This window comes from Artibeus jamaicensis, unplaced genomic scaffold (assembly GCF_021234435.1).
Source record: "Artibeus jamaicensis isolate MK-2021 breed Jamaican fruit bat unplaced genomic scaffold, CSHL_Jam_final contig_233, whole genome shotgun sequence".
NCBI classification, from domain to species: Eukaryota; Metazoa; Chordata; class Mammalia; order Chiroptera; family Phyllostomidae; genus Artibeus; species Artibeus jamaicensis.
Window position 1 is genome coordinate 32,130,746 of NW_026521486.1, and position 22,832 is coordinate 32,153,577.

Here is a 22,832-nt window from a genome sequence, read left to right on the forward strand (position 1 = left end):
ATTATCTGCCATTATCAACTAAGGCTTTCAGTCATGTTCATTTCATGTGGACTCAGAATCAACATTTCACAATTTAAACCGTGTGGTTGACTGTACTATTTTACAACATTGTTTATTCAAGAAATATTTATTGACTACTACCTCTTTGTCAGATCCTGTGTTACAAAGGTCAAACAAGGAAAAATAGATGTCATTTGGATATGCTTTTAAAGGGTATAAACATGGTCCTAGGTAGTCCAAATATGCATTTTTTCTTTTTATTGATCTACGTTACTTCTAGGTATTTCAGGGTCTCCATTATGATTATTAGTTTAGATTGACTTAAACTGACCAACACTATTAACAATAGAAAATATATATTGAGTAGGTACTGTGTGCCACTCTGTTATGATTTGCCTATTTTATTTAATCTATGTAATAATCTAATGAGCTAGTTTGTAATATTTTTCACATTTTACAATGAGAAAACTGAGTGTGAGTGGTCATTAAACTAGCCTGATTTGACCTACCTGCTAGGTAAGTGAGCCTTGAGCTCTAATTCATACCAGTTTAGCAAGTCCAACTGTCTGACTGGAGCCATGTGTGTTCTAGGCATCACCCATTATTGGCTTTGCAAGTTACTTCTTTCTTTGCGTCAGTTTCCTCATCTGTGAAATGGAAATAACTACTTTACCTTTCTCATAAGTTTTGTGAGATGAATTAAGTTAAAATAAATAAAGCACTTAGAATAGTCTGGCACAGAGTACACATTATTAAAAGTCTTAACTATTACAAGTCTGTATAACTCCTTATCAGAAACCAATGAAGTTTTATGTGTTTTGGAATTAAAATTTTTTTTCAGATTTTTAAAAAGGCAAATAAGAACATATACCAAATTTTCTGTTACATTTTCATCAGAAGCTGGAAACCTCTCCATAATCAAAGAAATGAATATGTCTAATTAAACCTAAACCACACCAAGTGGGACAAATGAGGAGTGTAAGTAGTTTGATTTCAGTTCAGGTCTGAATCTGTTACCCAGTTAGTTTGTGGTAAATATCAAAAAGAACTTTGGGTTTTTAGAGACTTTGGGACTTGAGAATTTTGGTTAAGAACCTATAATTAACAACTAAGTTATAGCACCTATCCCATAATGGTCAGAATCATCTTTACTTATGCTCTAAAATTTCAAATAGAATTCAAAGGAACATTTCCCATGTACATTACTCTCATCAGTTCCTTTGCAAAATTTAACACTCAGTCATATTATTTGACATTACCAATTTCATTTTATCTGCTTCACAAATTGTGTCTTAATTGAGTTCCCATTTCAGAGTTTCCAAAAGACATTTTAAATCATTATAAAATTTCTGCTACCTCCCCAATGCAAAGCTTTTGAATTTACATTTAAATTTTATCTTATGCCATGAAGTTTTAAAAGCCACAGAAAATCTGCCCAAACTTTAATGATTTTGGTGCTATAGTCTGAAACAATTTAAGTCATAACTACCATTCAGGATAGATTCAATTTTATCAGAGCTAAAATGCAGTCCTCCAAATCTCCATGGCTTAAACATCAAAGGGTTCTTCTCACTCATTGTGGTGAAAGTTTAGTACTGCTGAGCACACACATTAGCTTATGGAATTATTGTTTGAATCAGATTTTGGGGAAAACAATATGGAATTATGAATTATATGTTATATAGTTATAGCCTTTGACAAAGAAATTCTGTTTTTGGAAACTATCACAAGGAAGTAATTGGAAATGAAAGATACACAAAGATGTTATTAAAAATGTTTACTACAATAGTGACAATTAGGACAACCTAAAAATGAAATGATCCAATAAATTGTGGCAATTGCTGAAAGAAACTAGATATAAATAAAAGACATCTGCATTCATGAACTGGAAGAATGAATATTACTAAAATATCCATACTACCAAAAACAACCTATGTATTTAATGTAGTACCTATCAGGATATCAATGGCTATAGCAAATCATCATATACACTTTAAATATAACTTTATTCATCATGTATACTTTAATAAAAATAATTTTAAAAACCTTTGCCACATATTCATTGAAGTAAAAAAAACATTACACAAAACAACATAAGCTTTATTTATATTTTGTTTGTGTCATTTAGGGAGATATAAATAGTCTTTCCTTGCAGATTTGAAAAAGTCAAGTTATTTAGTAAATAAACAGAAAACAAAAACAATGGCAATTTTTTGCAGAAATAGAAAAAATTATCTCAAATTCAAATCTCGAGAAAGAATAATAAAGCTTTTTCTGGCTTCAAACACATTACAAAGCTACAGTGATCAAAACAGTAAGGGACTGGCATAAAGGCAGATATAAATACCAATTGAACAGAATGAGTGGGATTTCAAGAAGTATAGATAGGAGACAGGTCAATCCAGGTATTGAAGGGCCCCAATATCATGTTAAATACAGGAAGAGGGCTAACATGTATTGGACACTTCATATTGATGTTATATCTTCATAACTATCTTATATCTTCTAGACATGTTCAAGGCCCTGAGCAGTTTTAATGATGTCATGTAGTTAAGGATTTGTTTCAAAGCTAAAGATAATTAAAGATCTGGCCTGTGGCCTAGAAAGTGGTCAGGCAAGAGAGTTCAGCATAATCAGAGTACAGTAGGTTCTCAAACAATATCAATTCACTCAACATTGTTTTGTTACAATGTTTATGAGAAAAAAATCATAAATGCAGAGAACAAACTGATGGTTGCCAGATGGGATGGGGGTTAGGGAGCTGGGGGCCAAGTAAAAAAAAAAAGTGAAGGAATTAAGTAGTACAAATGGACAGTTACAAAGTAACTTTGGGGGCATAAAGGACAGCTTAGGGAATATAGTCAATAACATTGTAATAATTATATATGGTATCAGATGGGTGCAAGGCTTATTGAGGGATCACTTTGTAAGTTATATAAATGTCTAACCACTATAGTGTATACCTGAAACTAAAACAGTATTGAATGTCAACTGTAATTGAAAAATAAAAAGGAATTTTTAAAAATTCCCTGTGGCCCTCCCTTCCCTCTGCTTGAATCACTGACCTGTCTCTGTTGTCTTTTGCAGAATGTTATATGATTGGAATCAGACAGTGTGTAGCCTTTTCAGACTAACTGCTTTCACTTTACAATATGCATTTGTTTCCTCCATGTTTTTCATGGATTACCCCTATTTTCTTTCTATTGCTGATAAATATTACATTATACTGATATACCAGATTTTTTTTTGTTTAAATCTACTCCCTACTGAAGGCTATCTTGGTTGCTTCTGAGATTTAGCAATTATGAATAAAGATGCTATAAACATTTGTGTGTTGGTGTTTGTATAGATGTAAATTTTCAATTTATTTGTCAATCAAGGAGGATGATTACTGAATTTTATGGTAAGACTGTGTTTAACTTTGTAAGAATATGCCAGACTTTCTTCCAAAGTGGCTATACTATTTTTCATCTCACCAGTGATGAATGAGAGTTCCTATTTCTTTACATCTTCGTCAGCATTTGGTGTTGTATTTTGGATTTTAGTCATTCTAATAGGTGTGTAGTGGTATTTCGTTTTAAGTAGTAGTTCCCTAATGATATATGACATTGAACATGTTTTCACATACTTATTTGCTATCCGTATATCTTCTTAGTAAGGTTCTGTTCCTTGGCACATTTTTAAATTGGGTGGTTTTCCCATTGTGAACTTTTAAGGGTTCTTTGTACATTCTGGATACAATTTTTTAATTTTATCAGATAGATGTTTTGCAAGTATTTTCTCCCAGTCTATGGCTTGGCTTTTCATTCTCTTAACAGAACAGAAATGTTTAATTTTAATGAAGTTCAACTCACCAATTTTCTTTCATAAATTGCGCTTTTGGTGGCGTATCTAAAAACTCATTGCCAAACCCAAGGTCACCTAGATTCTCTCCTGTTTTCTCAAGAATTTTACAGGTTTGTTTTAAATTTAGGTCTGTGATTCATTCTGAGTTAATTTTGTGAAGTTAACTTTTTCAAAATTATTTTTTAAATTAAGGTGTCTAGATTCTCTTTTTTTTGTATGTGCATGTCCACTTGTTTTAGCACCATTTATTGAAAAGATTATCCTTTCTCTATAGAATTGCCTTTGCTCATTTTTCAAAGATCAGTTAACTATATTTGTGCAAATCTATTTCTGGACTCTATTATGTTCTATTGATTATGTTTCTACTCTTTGCCAATATTGAACTGTCTTGAATAGTGTAGTTTTATAGTAAGTTTTCAAGGTGGGTAGTGTCTCTCTTCTGGCTTTGTTGTTCTTCAGTATCATATTGGTTAATCTGGGTCTTTTGCCTGTCCATATAAACTTTAGAATCAGTTTGTTGATATCTAAAAAATAACTTGTTGGGATTTGCATTGAATTTATAGATCAAGTTAATAAAAACTGACATTTCTAATGACTACATTGTACACCTGAAAATAATCCAAAATAATATTGAATGAAAATTGTAATTGAAAAATGAAATAAAAAACTGACACCTTAAATATTTTTAATGTTTTGCGTATAACATTTAGGTTTTTAATTTTCTAGAATTAATTTTCACATAGAATGATGGAGGATCGAAATGTTCTCCCGTATGAAGAGCTGTTGTTCTAGCACCGTTTATTGACTAGCTATCCTTTCCTGATTTTTGTCAACGTAAGAAACATACAACCTTGTAGAAATTTTTTTAGTCTATTTGAGCCAAAAGCTAACAACAATTGCCAGGAAGCCAGATCTCAAATGCCCCCAATAATGACAGTTTTCAGTTTCTTTTGTGGTTTTTGAATTTAAGCAGGGAATGTAAAGATTATATGAAGGTGAGTAAAAGAAAGTGGAGACTGGGTTACAGTATAGTTATAACATTATTCGTTATTTGGGGTGGTTACACTTTCAAGGACTATTACTTCTGGTATTTCAAAGATTTGTTAACCTAGATGCACAGAAACAATGGACAGGACTGGCTTAAAAGCCTTTCACTAAAGAAGTTACAGACCTGAGCGTGACTATCTATCCTGATCTGCCCAGTTAGGAATTTATAATTTATTACAGCATCCCTTTATCATCTATATTTTTAATATCACTTTTGTCATATTCAGAGTTCTTGTACACATGATGGTCTTTCTCTGCAGTTTTGATTCTGTTCTACTGGACTACTTGGCCATTCCTATTGTTATGTAATGAATCCTGGTAGGATGGGTTCTCCCAGGCTATTCCCCAAGGCTCCCTCACCCACAAGAAATTATAGCAGATTTTCTTGGGCCTTAAGATTTGATATGAATTTTAATATCATTTTAACAAGTTCTGTGAAAAACCCTGTTGAAATTTTAATTGTAATTGCATACACTTATTGATTAGTTCACTGAAAACTGAGATCTTTATTATAAGTATCTAGTCTTATTTATGAATGTGGTTTATTTTTCCATTAATAGACTTTCATCTACAGAGATCTTACGGATCTTTTATTTTTCTCTTAGGTACCTCATAATTGTTTTATTTGTAATTGTTAATGGATGTTTCTTAAAATTACAAACTTGTACAGTTCTTAAATGTTTTTTAAATAAGTTGCTATTAAGCCATTTTACAACTTAAAAAAATTTAAATTCTCAAAATGTCAAGTTTACAAACTATACAAAAATACAAGACATGCTATCTGAAATATGGAAGTATTAGTATGTTGATTATTTGTCCCCAAATTGGAAGCAACACATAACCCAGTATTTCTTGTAGTGCATGATTTAAAAAAATATAGATGCCTAAGTCTGGAAAATGATGAATCTACTTATTTGCTGTATTATAAAACTGTATTTTCTCTTCTCTCTTTTTAGTTTATGCCGTATACCATTATGGATAGTGAGCTATTTTTTTTGTGATTTACAAAGGTAAGTTCTTCTGAACAATCACAATGTAAACTCATACTAATGAGATAATTAAACATTTTGAATGTTAATTAAATTAAATCTGGTTACTGATTTAATTTACCACTAACAAAGCTGTTCACCATGTCCTTAATGCTACAGGGAAGACACAGATTAAGAGTTCAAATATCAGTTCATTTTCATCATAAGGAAATTTAGGAGGTCCCAATAAATTATTTGTGAATTTTCCAGTTTCCATTACTTCCCTAACAAGGGAAATAGCTGGAACAAAATGTGGAGACTAGAAGTTTTAAGTAAGTTATTTTCAGGTCTACTCAAGCATACCCTGAAACAGGTACCCAGCCAGTCATGCACTGAGCCTTGAGAATACGTTCCTTCCCTTTTATCTTTATTACATACTATAAGCTGTTTTTTCTGGCTCTGAATAATTCTCAGTATGGTCTAACATCTGACCTTAAGAACAAATACTGAAGGGCTGTCGTTTTCCTACCCAAATATCTTGTGTTCGTTTTGTATATCATGCTATATATCATGATCTTAGTACACATTCCATGGGAATTTCCCAATTACGGGGTCCCCACTACACAGCAGCTCGAGATCCACGTGACCTAGTTAATCTAGTTTGCCGAGACTCGGGCCAAATTCAAGGCTGGTCCAGGGATTATCTCAGGACTTGCTTCCCCAGAAAAACTCATTTCTCCCTCAAACCCAGACTCCAAGCCCCTCCTGATCAGGTGAGCTAAAGCAAGACCTTTTGGGGGTCTTGGCAGGGCGCAAGCTCATTCGGGAGAAGCCCGAATTTTTCTGGCTGGAAGAACGAAAAGCAACAGCAACGGCTCTGACACCAGCAGAACAACGGAGCGCGCGTCAGCTGGACTATTGTGCCGGCAGCTAGAAAATTGAGCTCGGGGTCTGACGCAGGCAGAGGCCCCACCCCGCGTGACGCCAGCGTCAGGCCAGTCCCGGCATGCTGCGCGGCCGCCGGCGGTCGAACGCAGACGAAAGGAATTTTTGCGAGAACAACCTCGGCTCAGTTCAGTTGCTGTCCAGACTCGGGTCGGCGGGAGTTCCCCTCCAACCGTTCTTCTACCGCCTGCCCGTCAGTCCGAGCGCCCCCAGCCCTCCCGCGAGGGCGCCCCGGGACGGAAGGATCCACCAGCCTGTCGGCGCCCGCCGTTCTCGTGGTCGCCGTCGCGGTCGTGGTTGTGATAGTATCCGCCGTAGCCTGGGCCATGGCCAATTACATCCACGTCCCGTCCGGCTCCCCAGAGGTCCCCAAGCTGGACGTCACGGTTCAGGATCAGGAGGAGCAGCGCTGCCGGGAAGGGGCCCTGAGCCTCCTGCAACACCTGCGGCCGCACTGGGACCCTCAGGAGGTGACCCTGCAGGTAACGCCCACACCTCAGCCCTCGGTGGTTCCCAGTCCCAATGCGGCCCTGAGGTTTTCACGACCCCTTGTGTTCCCAGATCACCGAGGAGGACCCACGGAGTGTCTGCTCCCTAAGCCCTTTGAGAAGTGACCCTGTATTTCCTCCTCACAGCGAGGAAGGTCACTCCCCCTTCTTCACAATTGCTTTTTGAAGTAGTCATGGGGGCATGTTTCCTCTCTCTAGGAGCGGCCACGTAAGTGACGGACCCCCTCCACCACCCGGGGGATTCCTGTTGATAGTTGCCCTTCCTCCCACCGCCTTGTCGGTTCTAAATGCAAAATTAGCTCTTTCCACTCCCTTGTAAAGGGTCCTCGCCTTTTGGCCCAAGCAGCCTTCTCTTCTCCTTTGGCAAATAATACATTAATTAATCCTCTCTGATCTTTTCCTTTTCCTCCCCTCCCCCATTGATGCCTTACCTTGTGTTTTACCTTCTCAGGTCCTCGGATTGGCAAGAGTACTCGATCCCAAAGAAATAACCATGGTCCTGCATTACTAGATTGGGTTCTTAGGCACACTACACGCCTCGTTTTATGTGGCTAGATATTGATGAATTCTTTTAGTCGTTTTAGTGAAGTTAACACTATCTGATGTTAGGATGATTGGTGGCTTGGGAATATTTCTTTTTGTCAAGCCACTGTATTCAGAGATAGACAAAAACTGGAACAGCAAATTTGTTTTCTAATAACTTCTATTAAGTTATGACGTAGTATACATGAACTTTATTTTAAGTACTAATTTCCGTTTAACTTTTGGAGTTTCAGGAACTATATATCAAAATGAACCTCCTTTTCCTTCGCAAACCCAAAGTAATTTTAAAGACTGAGATATTTGGGGTTTCAGATCGGAGCAGTAATGTTTAGACCATCACTTGAAGTAGCCAAATATCTGCCTTGTTTTGCTGACTAATTTATTCAGGAATATAATCGACTTAATTAACTGTATCTCAGATTCTTTGCTAAAGTAGCCACCTATATGCAGAGATGAATAAAACATCAACAGCGCCCTGGGGCCCAGAACATTTCCTGAGAGTCAAGCTTTCTTGAGTGTTAGTTTCTCTTTTTATTGCCTAGAAGAGTTTTGAGCAAATTGAAAAGACCCTTATATTTGGGAAAAATATAGTTAGCCAAAATTTTTGAAATTTTAATGGATTGTTTATTAGCCAACTATTTAAGACAGTGTGAATCCAAATGATTAATGATATTTTCTTTATTTAAAGAAAATTAAATTGGAACCCCAGACTTCTTTAGTTCGTTGTTCATTAACCTATGTGTAGTTAATTATAGATTATTGTATTTATTAAAATGACTTGTGTGTCAGTTATAAATTAAACAGATTAATTAAAGCCAAGCCACTTCCTGCTAAACTTTGGTATTGGCAAAGCAGTTACTTTTTAAGCAGAGATTTTGAAGTTTGAATCTTTGAAGACTAGAGTTTTTGTTTGTAGAACAGTAATAGTAGCCACCCTAAGGTACTATGTGCCGGATTTGTGTTAGGTGACCTATATATATATTTTAAAGATTTTATTTATTTATTTTTTAGAGGGGAAGGGAGGAAGAGAGGGAGAGAAACATCAATGCGTGGTTGCCTCTCGGATGCCCCCTACTGGGGACCTGGCCTGCAACCCAGGCATGTGCCCTGACTGGGAATCGAACTTGCAGCCCTTTTGTTTTCAGGCCAGCACTCAATCCACTGAGCCACACCAGCAATGGAGATCAGTACTTTTTTATCATTTAATCCCCCAAATAACCATTTAGGTAGGTCCTTTCTCTCTCTCTCTCTCTCCCCCCCCCCTTCTTTCTCTCCTCAGTGAAGTAAGGCCTAGGTATATATTAAAAAGGGACAAAAATGTGGTAACATCAAACTGTTTTTGGTTGTTGGCAATTACTTGGGATTGCATCCTGTCCTCTTTGTAGCAACTTCTGACTTAAGACCTTTGGCCTTATAATTAAAACTTTTTAGTATACTTACTTGTAAGTAAAAGTAAATACCATCACTTGTTTTGTCCTAGCGAGGATTATTAGAAATACAGTTCTTCCACGTGCAAGCAAAGCTTTTGATCCAGAAGCTGGGACAACTAAGTCGAATCAAGAGTTACCCATCTCAATTTAAATTTTACTTCTACATTTTAGTTGATTATAAACTCTGTTTCTATGATGCCTCAGGATTTCCTTAGTAAATCTCATTTAGGAACTTTTAAAAATTTGTTTTTATTTTTATTGAAGTAAAAAAATAAAAATTATATTTCACATTTCAGAAGTTGGAAGTATGTGTCATATACTCAATAGATTAAAACAGTATCAGTAGTATATATAATTAATTTCTTGTCAAAGATATTTTTCTAAAATTTTTACATGATTTAAAACACAGTTTAAATGTACCTAGCGATACTTTTTTTTTTTTTAGCCTGCCAATTACTCCTGCCAGCAGAACATTCAGAACATACTGGAAAATCCAGAAGCAAGCAAAAAAGACTTGAGTGCAGTTAAAGTGATAGAGGTCCCAGTCTTTGCTCAAAACTTATGGACACATGAGATAATATGTCTCATTTCAGACAGGGTTTTAACAAATTTAGTTATTTGGTTTTCCTATTTGTACAAGTTTAAATAATGTGTAAAAAGGGTGGTGAGCTCTTTGGAGTGTAATATCCTATAATGGGCAAAGTAAGTATAAACAATTCTTGTTGCAGTGCTTTTTATTTAATAATATTTTATTGTTTATAAAGTACTTTCACATCCATTCTCCCAAGAGCAATCCTGTGAGGGAGATGCAGACTTTTAACATGTAATTTATACTTAATGAAATTGAACTTGCAGTTTGTAAGTACCAGATCTGGGATGGGCACCCATCTTATGAATTACTGCTCTTTGATAAAGAAAAGTTTACATTCATGTGTTATGATTAAGGTAGGGAAGCCATTTCTATGCAAAATTAATTTCTTAAAAATAAAAGCTTTGGCCCGTAAGAGATATTTTGCTTTAAGTTTTCCTGAACAGAAATTTGCATTACCTTTCACATGTGTGACATTATTTTAGAAAAGGGATTCACTTCAGCGTTCCTTTTGTTATGTAGCAGCTCCCTATCTTCTATGGAGATGTAGAGTTTTAATGTATCTTCATTTCTTTGGATAGTCCTTGGAAAAAAAAGAATAAAGAAGCCCTGGCTGGTGTAGCTCAGTGAATTGACCGTGGGCCTGCTAACCACACGATCCCAGTTTGATTCCCAGTCAGGGCACATGCCTGGGTTGCAGGCCAGTTCCCAGTAGGGGACTCACGAGAGGCAACCATACATTAATATTTCTCTCCTTCTATCCTTCCCTTCCCCTTTAAAGATAAATAAATGGTATCTTAAAACATATATATCTTAAAAAATTAAAGAATCAAGTGAGATCTTTTAAGCACGATGGAATACTTCTAAGGAGACTCTTAAAATTGTTTTTCTTCTGAAACGGTTGATCAGTCAGTATTTGGAATATTCTGTATTGCTTCTAGATATTTCTGTGCAATATTGGACAATGTTTTTTTCATTAATTGTGAATTTTTAAAAATAACTTGGGACCTATGGTAGATGATGGGAAAGGCTTGACAGGATAGAAAGACATTAATTAGTATGTGACATTATAAAGCTAACACATTTATTCTTGTTATAGTATCTCATGAGATCAGTTGCTATATGGTACTTCATATTAACTTAATTTTTCAATAAATACAATATTACACCCCTCAAGAACATGGAGTTTGAACATAATGCTGGTTTTTTGAGTCCATGTTTTTTACTTGACTTGATGTGTTATCTTGGTCATTACTTAACTTCCCTAAGCCTCAGTATCCTTAGCTGTAAAATAGACCTGAGTGTTTCTACCTCAAAGGGTGGTTGTGAGAATGAAATAAATGCTATCTCATGATAATTGTTAACCACCGAGCACCTACTATATATTGGATGCCTGAATGAAAAAAACAAACAATACATCTCAGAAATTCGCAGTACGATGTGCAATACAAATGGAAGAAAACAATTACAGCATAGTGTTTTTGGAATGAACATTCCAATTTTGTTCATTTGTAAAGGTTACACAAAAACACTTAAAAAGCATACTGTTCTTCTGTAGTATAAGGGTTTTTTTTTTTAACTTTTATTTGTTGATTTTTAGACAAGGGGAGGGAGGTACATCAGTTTATTTTTCCAGTTCTTGATGCTTTTGTCAGTTTCTTGTGTGCGCCTTGACTGGGCATTTAGCCCACAGCCAGGGCTGTGGGGACGACACTAACCAACTGAGCTACCCAGCCGCGGCTGTAGTACAGGTTTTTGAATGCATAGTCCTGAAACCTCTTCATTTATTTTTTTTAAAGTATACATGCACTGTTTTGGAAACCAATACTTGTCTTAGGTTATGTAGCTACATAGTCTTTACACTCCCTTCTTCCTATTTAACTATAAGATAGTTATTGAAATATTCTGTTAAGAACTTGGTCACTTCTTTCATTTTAATACTGATATTTGATATATATATATTTTAAACCAATTATCTTTTTTTAAAGATTTTATTTATCTTTAGAGGGGAAGGGAAGGAGAGAGGGAGAGAAATACCAATGTATGGTTGCCTCTCGTGTGTCCCCTGCTGGGAACTGGCCTGCAACCCAGGCATGTGCCCTGACTGGGAATCAAACTGTGATCCTTTGGTTTGTGGGCCCGCACTCAATCCACTGAGCTACACCAGCCAGGCTTGATTTTTATTTAATGAATCAGATTTCGATGATATAGTTGCCCTGTTAAATTGTGTTTCCTTTGGTGTTTTAATCTAATAATTAATATTTCCTATTTTTATAAAGATGAGTTTCTTTATGTGACAGAACTTTCTGAACATAGGCTTAGGTAAATTTAAGTAACATATTAAGGGTGCCAGAAGGATACAATATTTCTAGGAAACTTGAGTCCTATAGCTACATAAATAAAAGTTTTTATTTACCATAACTTTTATTTTTTATTTTTTTTAAAAGATGATTTTATTTATTTTTAGAGAGAGGGGAAGGGAAGGAGAAAGAGAGGGAGAGAAGCATCAATGTTTGGTTGCCTCTCACATGGCCCCCTCTGGGGACCGGGCCTGCAACCCAGGCATACGCCCTGACTGGGAATCAAACCATGACCGTTTGGTTTGCAGCCTGCGCTCAATCCACCGAGCCACCCCAGCCAGGGCTAACATAACTTTTAATATCAGTTTTCTATTCTGTATTTCTTCCCTCTGTGTTTTTTTTTTCAGTATCTTATAACAAGATACTCAGGTGGATGGTAGGACCTAAGACTATTGTCTGTGGCTAAGAGAAATGTATAAAATTTGATAGGCTCCTATCAAAGATTTGTAGTGTTTGGTAGGTTTCCATGTATTTTTTAAAAATATGGAACACTTCACAAATTTGCATGTCATCCTCGTGCGGAGCCCATGTTAATCTTCTCTCTGTCGCTCCAGTTTTAGCTACCAAAGCAGTCATTGCCATGTATTTTACTAAGATGCGACCAAGAAGACAGGAGCATAACAGTTCATTTTCAGCTATTAAAGCTGTGTGACTTGGAGTAAGCAAACCATTTCACCTCTCTGGGACTCAGCATAACATGGTGGAAGAGGATGGTCTTTGAATCCTGATTCCAGTCATTTGTAACCTTTGGCACGTTTTAAGATCTCTATAAAATGGCATTACTGTGTACCTTGGAAAATAGAATTACAGAATTTTGCTACTATGCCACTACTTTACTACTATACTACTAATATTAATTTTACTTCTAATATTACTTTACCACCAATACAATAATCTGAGAATTAAATCAAATACATAAAATTATGCATAGCATGTTTTAGTATTATATGCCTCCATCTCATGTCTAACTCCTCTCCCAGCCCCTCCCCACATTTATAATTGGAAATTTTGATTTGGACTGTAAGCTCCTAAAATTTAGTAAATCTGATGCTTAATTTTTTGTACTAGGCACAGTACTAATTTTCAGCAACTTTGGTTTATACACTAACTGTAGCAGAAGGTAGGCATGGAAAAATATAGGAGGGGAGGCTTCATAGAGGAGGCATACCTGAGCTGAGCTTTGAGGGAGAGTTATCAAATGGAATGGGGAAGCATTTCTGGGCAAAGAAAGTACTTTCACAGAGTTAGACTATGAGTATTTTGGGCAAAAAAGAAAGGAAGTGAAGTTGATTTTTGAGAAGGGGAGTGGTTAGATATGAAGGTTTTGTGCCTCATTAAGGAGGTGGTATTTTGTAGGATATAATGGGAAGCCATTGAATGTTTTTAAGTAGGTGAGTTATATTGTGTATTTTTTAGAGTAGAGGCAGGAGTGAGTAAGCGACAGAGGTTGAAGGAAATGTGTTGAATTAGAGGATAAGTAATAATCACTTAAGACATTGGTTTTGAAACTGGTGGTTACCAGGCACTATAGGATGCTAAATCAGTATTGGGGGTAAAAACCAAAACAGTTTAAATACATGAAATAAAATGGGATGTGAGCTCTGATTGGTGTGGCTCAGTGGATTGGGTATCATTTTGAAAACCGAAGGTTTTGATTCCCAGTCAGGGCACATGCCTGCCTTGCTGGCCAGGTACCCAGCTGGGGGCGTGTGAGAGGTAGCCCCAAACCATGTTTCTCTTACATATCGATGTTTCTCTCCCTCTATTTCTCCCTTTTTTCCCCTCTCTCTCTAAAAGTAAATAAAATTTTTTAAAAATTAAAATGGGATGTGATAGGATAGACCATAAGGCCTTGCAAGTAATAAGGTAAGTAGTTTTGTGAAGCTTGTTTTACTTCTAATAAATTTTAAACTTTTATTACTTTATTCTATGTTACTTTTAAAGATTTTATTTATTTATTTATTTTTAGAGAGAGGGGAAGGGAGGGAGAAAGGAAAGAAATAGCAATGTATGGTTACCTCTTGTGCACACCCAACTAGGGACCTGGCCCGAACCCCAGGCATGTGCCCTGACATTTAACTGGTAACCCTTTGGTTTCTGGCCCAGCGTTCAATCCACTGAGCCTCACTAGCCAGGGCTGTTCGTTATTTTAGAAAGATAGGAACTTGTTGTTCTACTCATTTATGCACTCATTGGTTGACTCCTGTATGTGCCTTGACCTGGGATTGATTCCCTAACCCCAGTATGTTGGAAACTGAGCCACCCAGTCAGGGTTCTTTTACCTGTACATAAAATATCTGTGTACTGAGTTAGGTGATAAATAGATATCTTTCTGTGTGTTTTATTAACAAATATTTGAGAAAGAATGTAGGAGAGACTGTTAGTCTTGACAAGAGGTGCTAAGACCCTAATTAGGAGAGTGGCCTTGGAGATGGAAATAAAGGGACAGAATTGACATTTCAGAAAATAAATGTGTAGGACTTGTTAATTGCTTGTAGGTGAGAGAAGAGGGAAGCTTAAGATTTTTTTCCTTTGAGTATAGGGCAGTAATAGAAGATCTATACTTAAGGAGTCAGAGGTTATCTATCTCATGATTTGTCTTATAAGGAGTTATTTTACTCTTTGATAAAACAAATGGGTTATAAATAGATAAGTTTCTATCACTCTTAAAATTCATGAGATATAACAAACATTTGGAAAAATGCATGAAACATAAACTAGTAGAACCCAAATACCTGTATAACCCAGGCACAGGGGAAAAAATATTACCAGTAACCCAGAATTTATCTCCATTTCTTCTCCCTGGTCCTAACCTCTTCCTCCCTCTATTGTGGTAATCACAATAGCAGTTTTTTAATTTATTTTAAAATAACAAAATAGAATATTTTGAATTAGTCATTTTTTGCAAGTCAGTATTCTAAGAAAAATAATACAGCAAGTACATGAATTTCCTTTTACAAAGAACTTGAAATTCCCTTTTACATGAAATAATTTAGTTTTACTAAAAAGATGTTTACAATACTAAAACTTTGAATAGAAAAAATGTCTATCTGTATTTTATTTTTAAATTACCTGATTTTTTATTAACTTCTGTTTCTCCTATATGTATTTTTTATTTTATTAGTTTTTAAAAGATTTTATTTGTTTATTTTTAGAGAGAGGGGAAGGGAAGGAGAGAGAGAGGGAGAGAAACATCAGTTTCTCTTGCCTTGCACATGCCCTATACTGGGGGCCTGGACTGCAACTCAGGCACGTGCCCTGACTGGGAATCGAACTGGTGGCCGTTTGGTTTGCAGGCCGGCACTCAATCCACTGAGCCACACCAGTCAGGGCTCCCTATGTATTTTACATAGTTATAATCACACCATAGGCAGTTTCGTATTTCTTTTTTTAATACAGCCTTTTGTAACCATTTTCCCATGGTTGTATGATGTTGACTATAATTTTTTGATAGCTGTTAGCATGGTATTTGTCATGTTAACATTATGTGACAAGTATTTTTAAATGAGGTTTTAAAAAATTGTGAAGTAAAAAAATTAAAAAGGTCATATTCTATCTAAACCTGTTGATTTTATTTAAAAAAATATAAATGATATACACTCAATAAAATACTTATAACACATACAAGGATATGAATGAAAAATGAGAAGTCTAACTTTCTTAACTCCAAGTCATTCTCCCTAAAGGTAATTTTGTGAATGTTTTCCTATGAAACTCTAAAATAATAACAAATCAGGATTTTCCCAGGGTTCATATCAAAGTATGTATATAAATATCTATGAATATATTCCTTTTATATACATAACTTAAGTTACTCTGTGTTTGCTTTTTAAAATAATGCAAGTATCTCTTATACCTCCTCTCATGTTAGTATATGTAATCTGGCCTATATTTTCAAAGCAACCTTGAATTGTTTCTATTGTTTGGATAGTAAAAACAGTATTGCAGTGAACTGCTTTTATACACATATTTTGGAAAAAAATTTAAAGTATATCCATAGACTAAATTCTTATTAATGAAATTAAAAGTTCAAAAAACTGTGTGTGTCAGAGTTGTACAGAGAAATAGAATTTCTCTTATATATTATTTATTTCAAGGAATTGGCTCATGCAGCTGTGGAGGCTGGTAAGTTTGAAATTTGAAATTTGTAGGGTAGGCTGATAATCTAGAAACTCCAATACAGGAGTTTATACTAAAACTTTAATGGAAGTTGTAGATTTGAGTCACACACATATTCATTTGCAATGATTGCAGTACAAGGCAGACTGAGATATAATAGCTATCAAAAAGTTGTATAGAAATACTAGTTGTTGAATAATTAACACTTTTAAATCAAGGAAGGCGATGTTATAGAAATAGCAAGACTGAACAGTGTAATTACTATTTAATTAGAATTAAAATTAATGACACGTTAGGCAAAATTGCATTCAAAAGTTCTTTTATATTAAAAAGTAGATAATTTCTTTTAATTTCTACTTAATTATTTTCACAGTATCTTTTACTCAGTTCCCTGTAAGTATCTAATGGCTTTCTCCGGCCCCCATTTTCTTCTTTTTTGGGCAGCTCTTCACCGATGGAATCACAAACAAACTTATTGGCTGTTATGTGGGCAACACAATGGAGGATGTTGTCCTGGTGCGAATTTATGGCAATAAGACTGAATTGCTAGTTGATCGAGATGAGGAAGTGAAGAGTTTCCGAGTGTTACAGGCCCATGGCTGTGCACCACAACTCTACTGTACTTTCAATAATGGATTGTGCTATGAATTTATACAGGGAGAAGCATTGGATCCAAAGCATGTCCGCAACCCTGCCATTTTCAGGTACATTTCTTTTTCTAAATACTTCCTTTTGCAAAACAAGTATTAAGCGCACTAAGAAAATATATTTTAACATTGCTTTTTCGTTCTTGGAGTAACTATTTGTTTAACTTAGAAACTTTAAAAAAAGTATCTATTTTTAGAGAGAGGGGAAGGGAAGGAGAAAGAGAGTTAGAGAGACATCAGTGTTTGGTTGCCTCTCACATGGCCCCCACTGGGGACCTGGCCCACAACCCAGGCATGTTCCCTGACTGGGAATAGAACTGGCAACCCTGAACTAGACCAGCCAGGACTTAGAAACTTTCTTTAGTAAGGGTTTTCTTACAGCTAAAGAAACATTTTCTTTCTGCCATTCTCATTGTTGACCCTTTGCAAAAGAAAGGACCACGAGAGGATTTGGTTTAGTCTGCTCCAGAAAAACAAGGTTTTCCTTTAATTTTTTACAGCAGTGCTTGACTCAAAGCATTTAATACTTCTTATTATCAATTTGGATTTAATTAGATGGCACATTTTAAGCCATTGTTTTAGGTCAGTCTATTGATAAATTTTTAGTGAACAATCTGGACTGATTAATTACAGTTTCAGTAAATGTTGATTGCACCTTAGATCAAAGTTCACAATTCTCTGTTTGCTTTGGCTCATTCAGACATATCTTCTTGCTTGAATTATAACAAAGGGTATCTACTGTAAATATAAAAGGCATGGGAATATGTTTATGTTTGATCCAGTTTAGGGGAAGAAAGAGAATTCAGACAGTCCTTGATCTCCTAGTAATTTACAGTTCGTGACAGACAATAATCGTGGAGAGGGGGAGTAAAATGGTATGCACCGGAGAAAAGCTTTTCAAAATAGTGCAGGTAGTTTACTGTAGTGTACTGAGGAAATCACGCAGTGTTTCACGAGATTGCATTTAAACTGGGCTTTGAAGGATAAGGCAGAGAGCATGGAGGAAGACGAGGGAATGGGATGATAGGTAAAGACCAGTAGTACCAACTTAATGCTTATGTAGTAATTCAGCTTATAGAAAGTTATCATGATCTGTTTTATTTAAACTCTTCTGTAGCAATCAAGTATTACAAAGACCTTCAGAGAATTTTTTTGAAATTCAAAGGTTTAGGAATTTTCTCATCAGGTATCTCTCTAAAATGTGCCTCTGAGAATCTTGACTAATCTTAAATTAAAAACCACCCAGCAGCAGACATAATGGGAGAAGGGAAGTTTCAAACAAATTGTTGCACATTTTTTTTTAACTCCTCACCTTGAGGATATGTTCGTCGATTTGAGAGAGACAGTGAAGAGAGAAACATGGATGTAAAAGAAAAACATTGATTGGTTGCCTCCCGTATGCTCCCCAATCAGGGATTGAATCCGCAACCTTTTGATACATGGGACCATGCTCCAACTAACTAAGCCACCTGGCCGGGGCTGTTACACATTTATATTTCTTTATTTTAAAGATTTCACCTATCCACTTCTAGACTGAGGGGAAGGGAGGGAGGAAGAGAGGGAGAGAAACATCAATGGGTGTTTGCCTCTTACACACCCCTGACCGGGGACCTTTTGATTTGCAGGATGGTGCTCAGTGCGCTGATCCGCACCAGCTAGGGCTTATTGCACATTTTTAAGAAGTGTAACTAAAACACTGACTTCCAGTGCTAAAGGCATTGTGGTGAAACTGGTTCATTGTGAGTTGCAAGAAAAACTGGTAATGTTCTCTTCTGGAAGTTATTAAGGAAATATATAGTAATTTTTTAAGGTTATATGTTACATTTCTGTCATGATGACTCATACTTAGATATAGCTAAGGCACACCAGCCCTAGTAAGTGTTACGCTACTATTTAAATGATAGTTTTGAAAATTGTCCAAAACGTGCAAAATGGCTTATACAGGGCTAAGAAGAAAAATCAGCTCAATAGGTGAATTGTAACCTACAGTCCAGCAATAGTTTGCTCATGTGAAAACTCAAAGGGAGTATGAAATAAACTATTGGGATGGTAGGATTAGGGATTATTTTTCAATTAAAAAATTTCTGTTATTGTTTTAATGCTCTTAAATATTTAAGAGTTTCCACGGGAGCAGTTAGTGAGTGTTAGTAGGTATTTGAGGAATTCAGTGAAGCTTTAAGATTTTTAAACATTTAGCTTTATTGAGTATGGGATTTTACAGTAGTATTTGCCTTGGTGTTAGTTCAGTAAAACCTTATTTATTGAGACAAGGTAGAAGACTAATATATGACAGTCAGAAATCTTTGAAGTAGTTTTTCATTATCTTGTGTATATAAAACAAAAATCAATGGTTTATTAAATAATGTCTTAATGAAGAGATTTTTTAAATAGTTTTTTTCTGTTATATATAAAATTTACTAATAGAACATGATTGTTTTAATTAAATCTTTTTAAGGACTATATTCTTTTTTTGTAATTTTATTTAACTAAAATTTTAATTTTAAAATACATGCAGCAATTTACTATGTTGACTATTTTTTAAGTATACTGTTTACACAGTGTTACATAGTATATATATAGTATGTATATACACCCAGGTGTTAGGAAAAGTAGGTTTACAGTTGTAATACAAATAAATAATACAATAATAAATAAATAATATAAGAATAAACTCTGTTCTCATTTATTTAATAAGAACCCACAACTGTAAACCTACTTTTGCCAACTTCTGTAGTATATAGTATATAATGTTAAACATTGTACAACCAATTTTCATAGTTGATTTCAGCTTGCAAAACTAAAATTTTATACTCATTAAACAAGTTCCCGTTCTCTTGGCAGCCATCGTTCTACTCTCTGTCTGTAAATTTGACTGCTCTAGGTACCTCATGTAATTGGATAAATTTGACTGCTTTAGGTACCTCATGTGAGTGGATTCATACTTGCTTTGTTTTTGTGACTGATTTATTTCACTTAGTATGATGCCTTGAAGGTTCATCCTTGTTGCAGCATATGTCAGAATTTCCTTTGTTTTTAAGGCTGACTGATACTTAGCTTTATGTGTGTATCACATTTGGTTTATTCATTCATTCCTGGATGGAGATTTGGGTTGCTTCCACCCTTTGACTGTTGTGAATAATACTGTTACAAACACAGGTATGCATATTTTTTTTGGAGACACTGCTTTCAGTTTTTTTGGAGATATAACCAGAAGTGGAATTACTGTATCATATGGTAATTTTGTTTTTAATTTTTTGAGACACTGCCATACTGTTTTCCACAGCAGTTGCAACTTTTTACATTTCCACCAGTAGCGCACAAGGGTTCCAATTTCTCCATATCCTTGACAACACTTAATATTTTTGGGTTTTATTTTTGATATTAGCCATCCTAATGGCACAAGGTAGTATCCCACTGTTGGTAATGGACTTTGTGTTATCAGTTCCACTCAACAGTAGGGTATTAGTACAATAGTTATTTTTTTCAGAGATTCAAAAGTTAAATGAAGATTTTTTTTTTTTGCCCTGGCTGGTGTGGCTCAGTGGATTGGGGGCTGGCCTGTGAACTGAGGGGTCACTCACTGGTTAGATTCCCAGTCATGGTACATGCCTGGGTTTGTGGGCCAGATCCTTGGTTTCGGGCATGAGAGAAGCAACCCATCAATGTATCTCTTGTACATTGGTGTTTTCCTCTCTTTCACCCTTCCCCTCTCTCTAAAAGTAAATAAATAAAATCGAAAAAAAGTTAAATGCAGATTTTCAACTCCGTGGCAGGTCAGTACCACTAATACCTATGTTGTTCAAGAGTCAACTACATAATGCAGTTAAGTTTTTTGAGAATCAAAGTTATATGTGGATTTTCTGTTGTGCAGCTGAGTCAGTGGCACTCCCTGAGTTGTTGAAGGGTCAGCTGTAAACAGAGTAAAGTTCTTATGGCATATTTCTGATCACACATCACCAATCTTACAAATGATGACCTAAAACACTTCTAGTATTAAGAACTGAAATAAATGCAAATTATACATACATACATTTAAGAAAGATTGATAAAAACAAGAATTATTTTCTAACCTGCTTATTACAATTTAGGGTTGCAGACCTCCAAAGCCTATATTGGCAAGGTGGAAACCCACCCTGAACAGAGCACCATTTCAACACAGGCCACACTCACACACCTACCAACACTCAAACTGGGGCGGTTTAGATGTGGCAGTGCACCTAACATGCACATCTTAGGTGGGAGGAAACTGGAGTACCTGGAGAAAACCCATGCGTGCATGGGAAGAATGTACAAGCTTCACACAGACAGTGGCCCTGACTGTGAATTGTTTCTCCTCATCAATACTGAATGAAATGACGTTATTTGAGAACCTCCTGTGCTGCGCCAGTTTGGTAACTGTAGTTTTGTGATAAGTTTTGAAATCAGGAAGTGTGAGGCCCCCAACTTCATTCTTGCTTTCAAGGTTGTTGTAGCTATCCAGGGTTCGTTAAGATTCTGTTTGAATTTTAGGATGGATTTTCCTGTCCATGCAAAGAACACTATTGGGGTTTGTATGGAAAGTGCATTGGGTCTGTAGAACATTTTGAGTAGAATTGATGTCTTCAGCCCATGAACATGTGATATCCTTTCATTTATTTGTATAATTTAATTTTTTTCAGTTACCTTTTGTGACTTTCATTGTACAGAGAATTTCACTCCTTGGTTAAGTTCATTCCTAAGTATTTTACTATTTTTGATGCCATTGTAAATAGAATTGTTCTCTTTCCTTTTTGGATTGTTCACTGTTAATAGAGAACTACAGCTGTTTTTTTATGTGTTGCTTTTGTGTTCTGCAATTTTACTGAATTCACTTACCAGTAAAAACTTAATTTTCTTAACAAAGTCATTTTTTACAAATTGTATGTTTTGATCAAGCCCAGTTTATCCAAAATTTTAGGTGAGTATGGAACTTAGAATTAGGACTTTTTTAAATCTCTCATCCGAAGCCTCGGTTTTTAGTATGTTGGTGCTATGATCGTGGTTGAATTGTATTTGTTATTTCCATGAAGATATTTGTACTATAGATTTTCTTCCTCATTAATTTTTCTACAGAAAAGGTAGACCAGGTAGTTCTAAGACCTATAGAAGTTTTTTGAATTCTGTAATTTGAGAAGAGGCTTGTACAAGATGTGCCTGTCCTATAAAAGAACAGGCAGTTATTTCAAAAGGTCACTTTGTTTTTTATAGCATTAATTTTGTAAAACTCTTACCATATGAGATTTTTAAAAATCCAAGATATATTTTAATCCACCTGACAATAAACTTAATACCTAATAAACCTAATAGTAGTTGGAGAATCCCTTGGTCTTATAGTAAAATTCTAAATGTACTCCGAGTTTGTTGCTAAGATAATGACCAATTCATGAAATACCTGTTAAGTGCCTCTTCTAAGTACTGAATGCTAGAATAGATGGAAAAGCAAGGCATGGTCTTTGTTATTTATAGGGTAACTTAGTGGAAGTATTTATAAATAGTATTCAATAGTAAGCAATCTCAACTCTTACTATTATTTGTTAATCTATTTTTAATTTTATAGGAAAATGCTATAAAACATCTTAAATAATGCTGAATATATTTTTGCCTATTAAATACAATATAGTCATTTAATATTAATTTTGCCCCTCATAATTTAAATGTACACCTATGGGTAGGACAAATATATCTATAATTTACATTAGATTATAATTAGCTCTTAAGTATTGATACAGATTTTTGCAAATGTTGTTTTTTTCCTCTTTGAGTAGATATGTATTACCTTATGCAGAAAGGTTTGTAAAATTTCATATAATA

The 22,832-nt window shown here is 35.3% G+C and overlaps 1 protein-coding gene and 1 non-coding gene across 2 annotated transcripts in view; one reads left to right on the top strand and one right to left on the bottom strand.

The window, feature by feature from the left end:
- ETNK1 (ethanolamine kinase 1) overlaps positions 1-22,832 on the top strand; it is a 90,441-nt gene that overhangs the window by 28,968 nt on the left and 38,641 nt on the right. The window contains exons 3-5 of the mRNA XM_053661410.1: positions 5,850-5,903; positions 6,671-7,288; positions 16,801-17,060. Coding sequence (XP_053517385.1) covers positions 7,133-7,288; positions 16,801-17,060 — 416 coding nt within the window. The 5' untranslated portion in view covers positions 5,850-5,903; positions 6,671-7,132. The remainder of the gene's footprint in view (positions 1-5,849; positions 5,904-6,670; positions 7,289-16,800; positions 17,061-22,832) is intronic.
- Positions 12,715-12,819, bottom strand: LOC119049067 (U6 spliceosomal RNA). Its single transcript, XR_005082440.2, has one exon. It is a non-coding gene; the product is annotated as a U6 spliceosomal RNA (small nuclear RNA).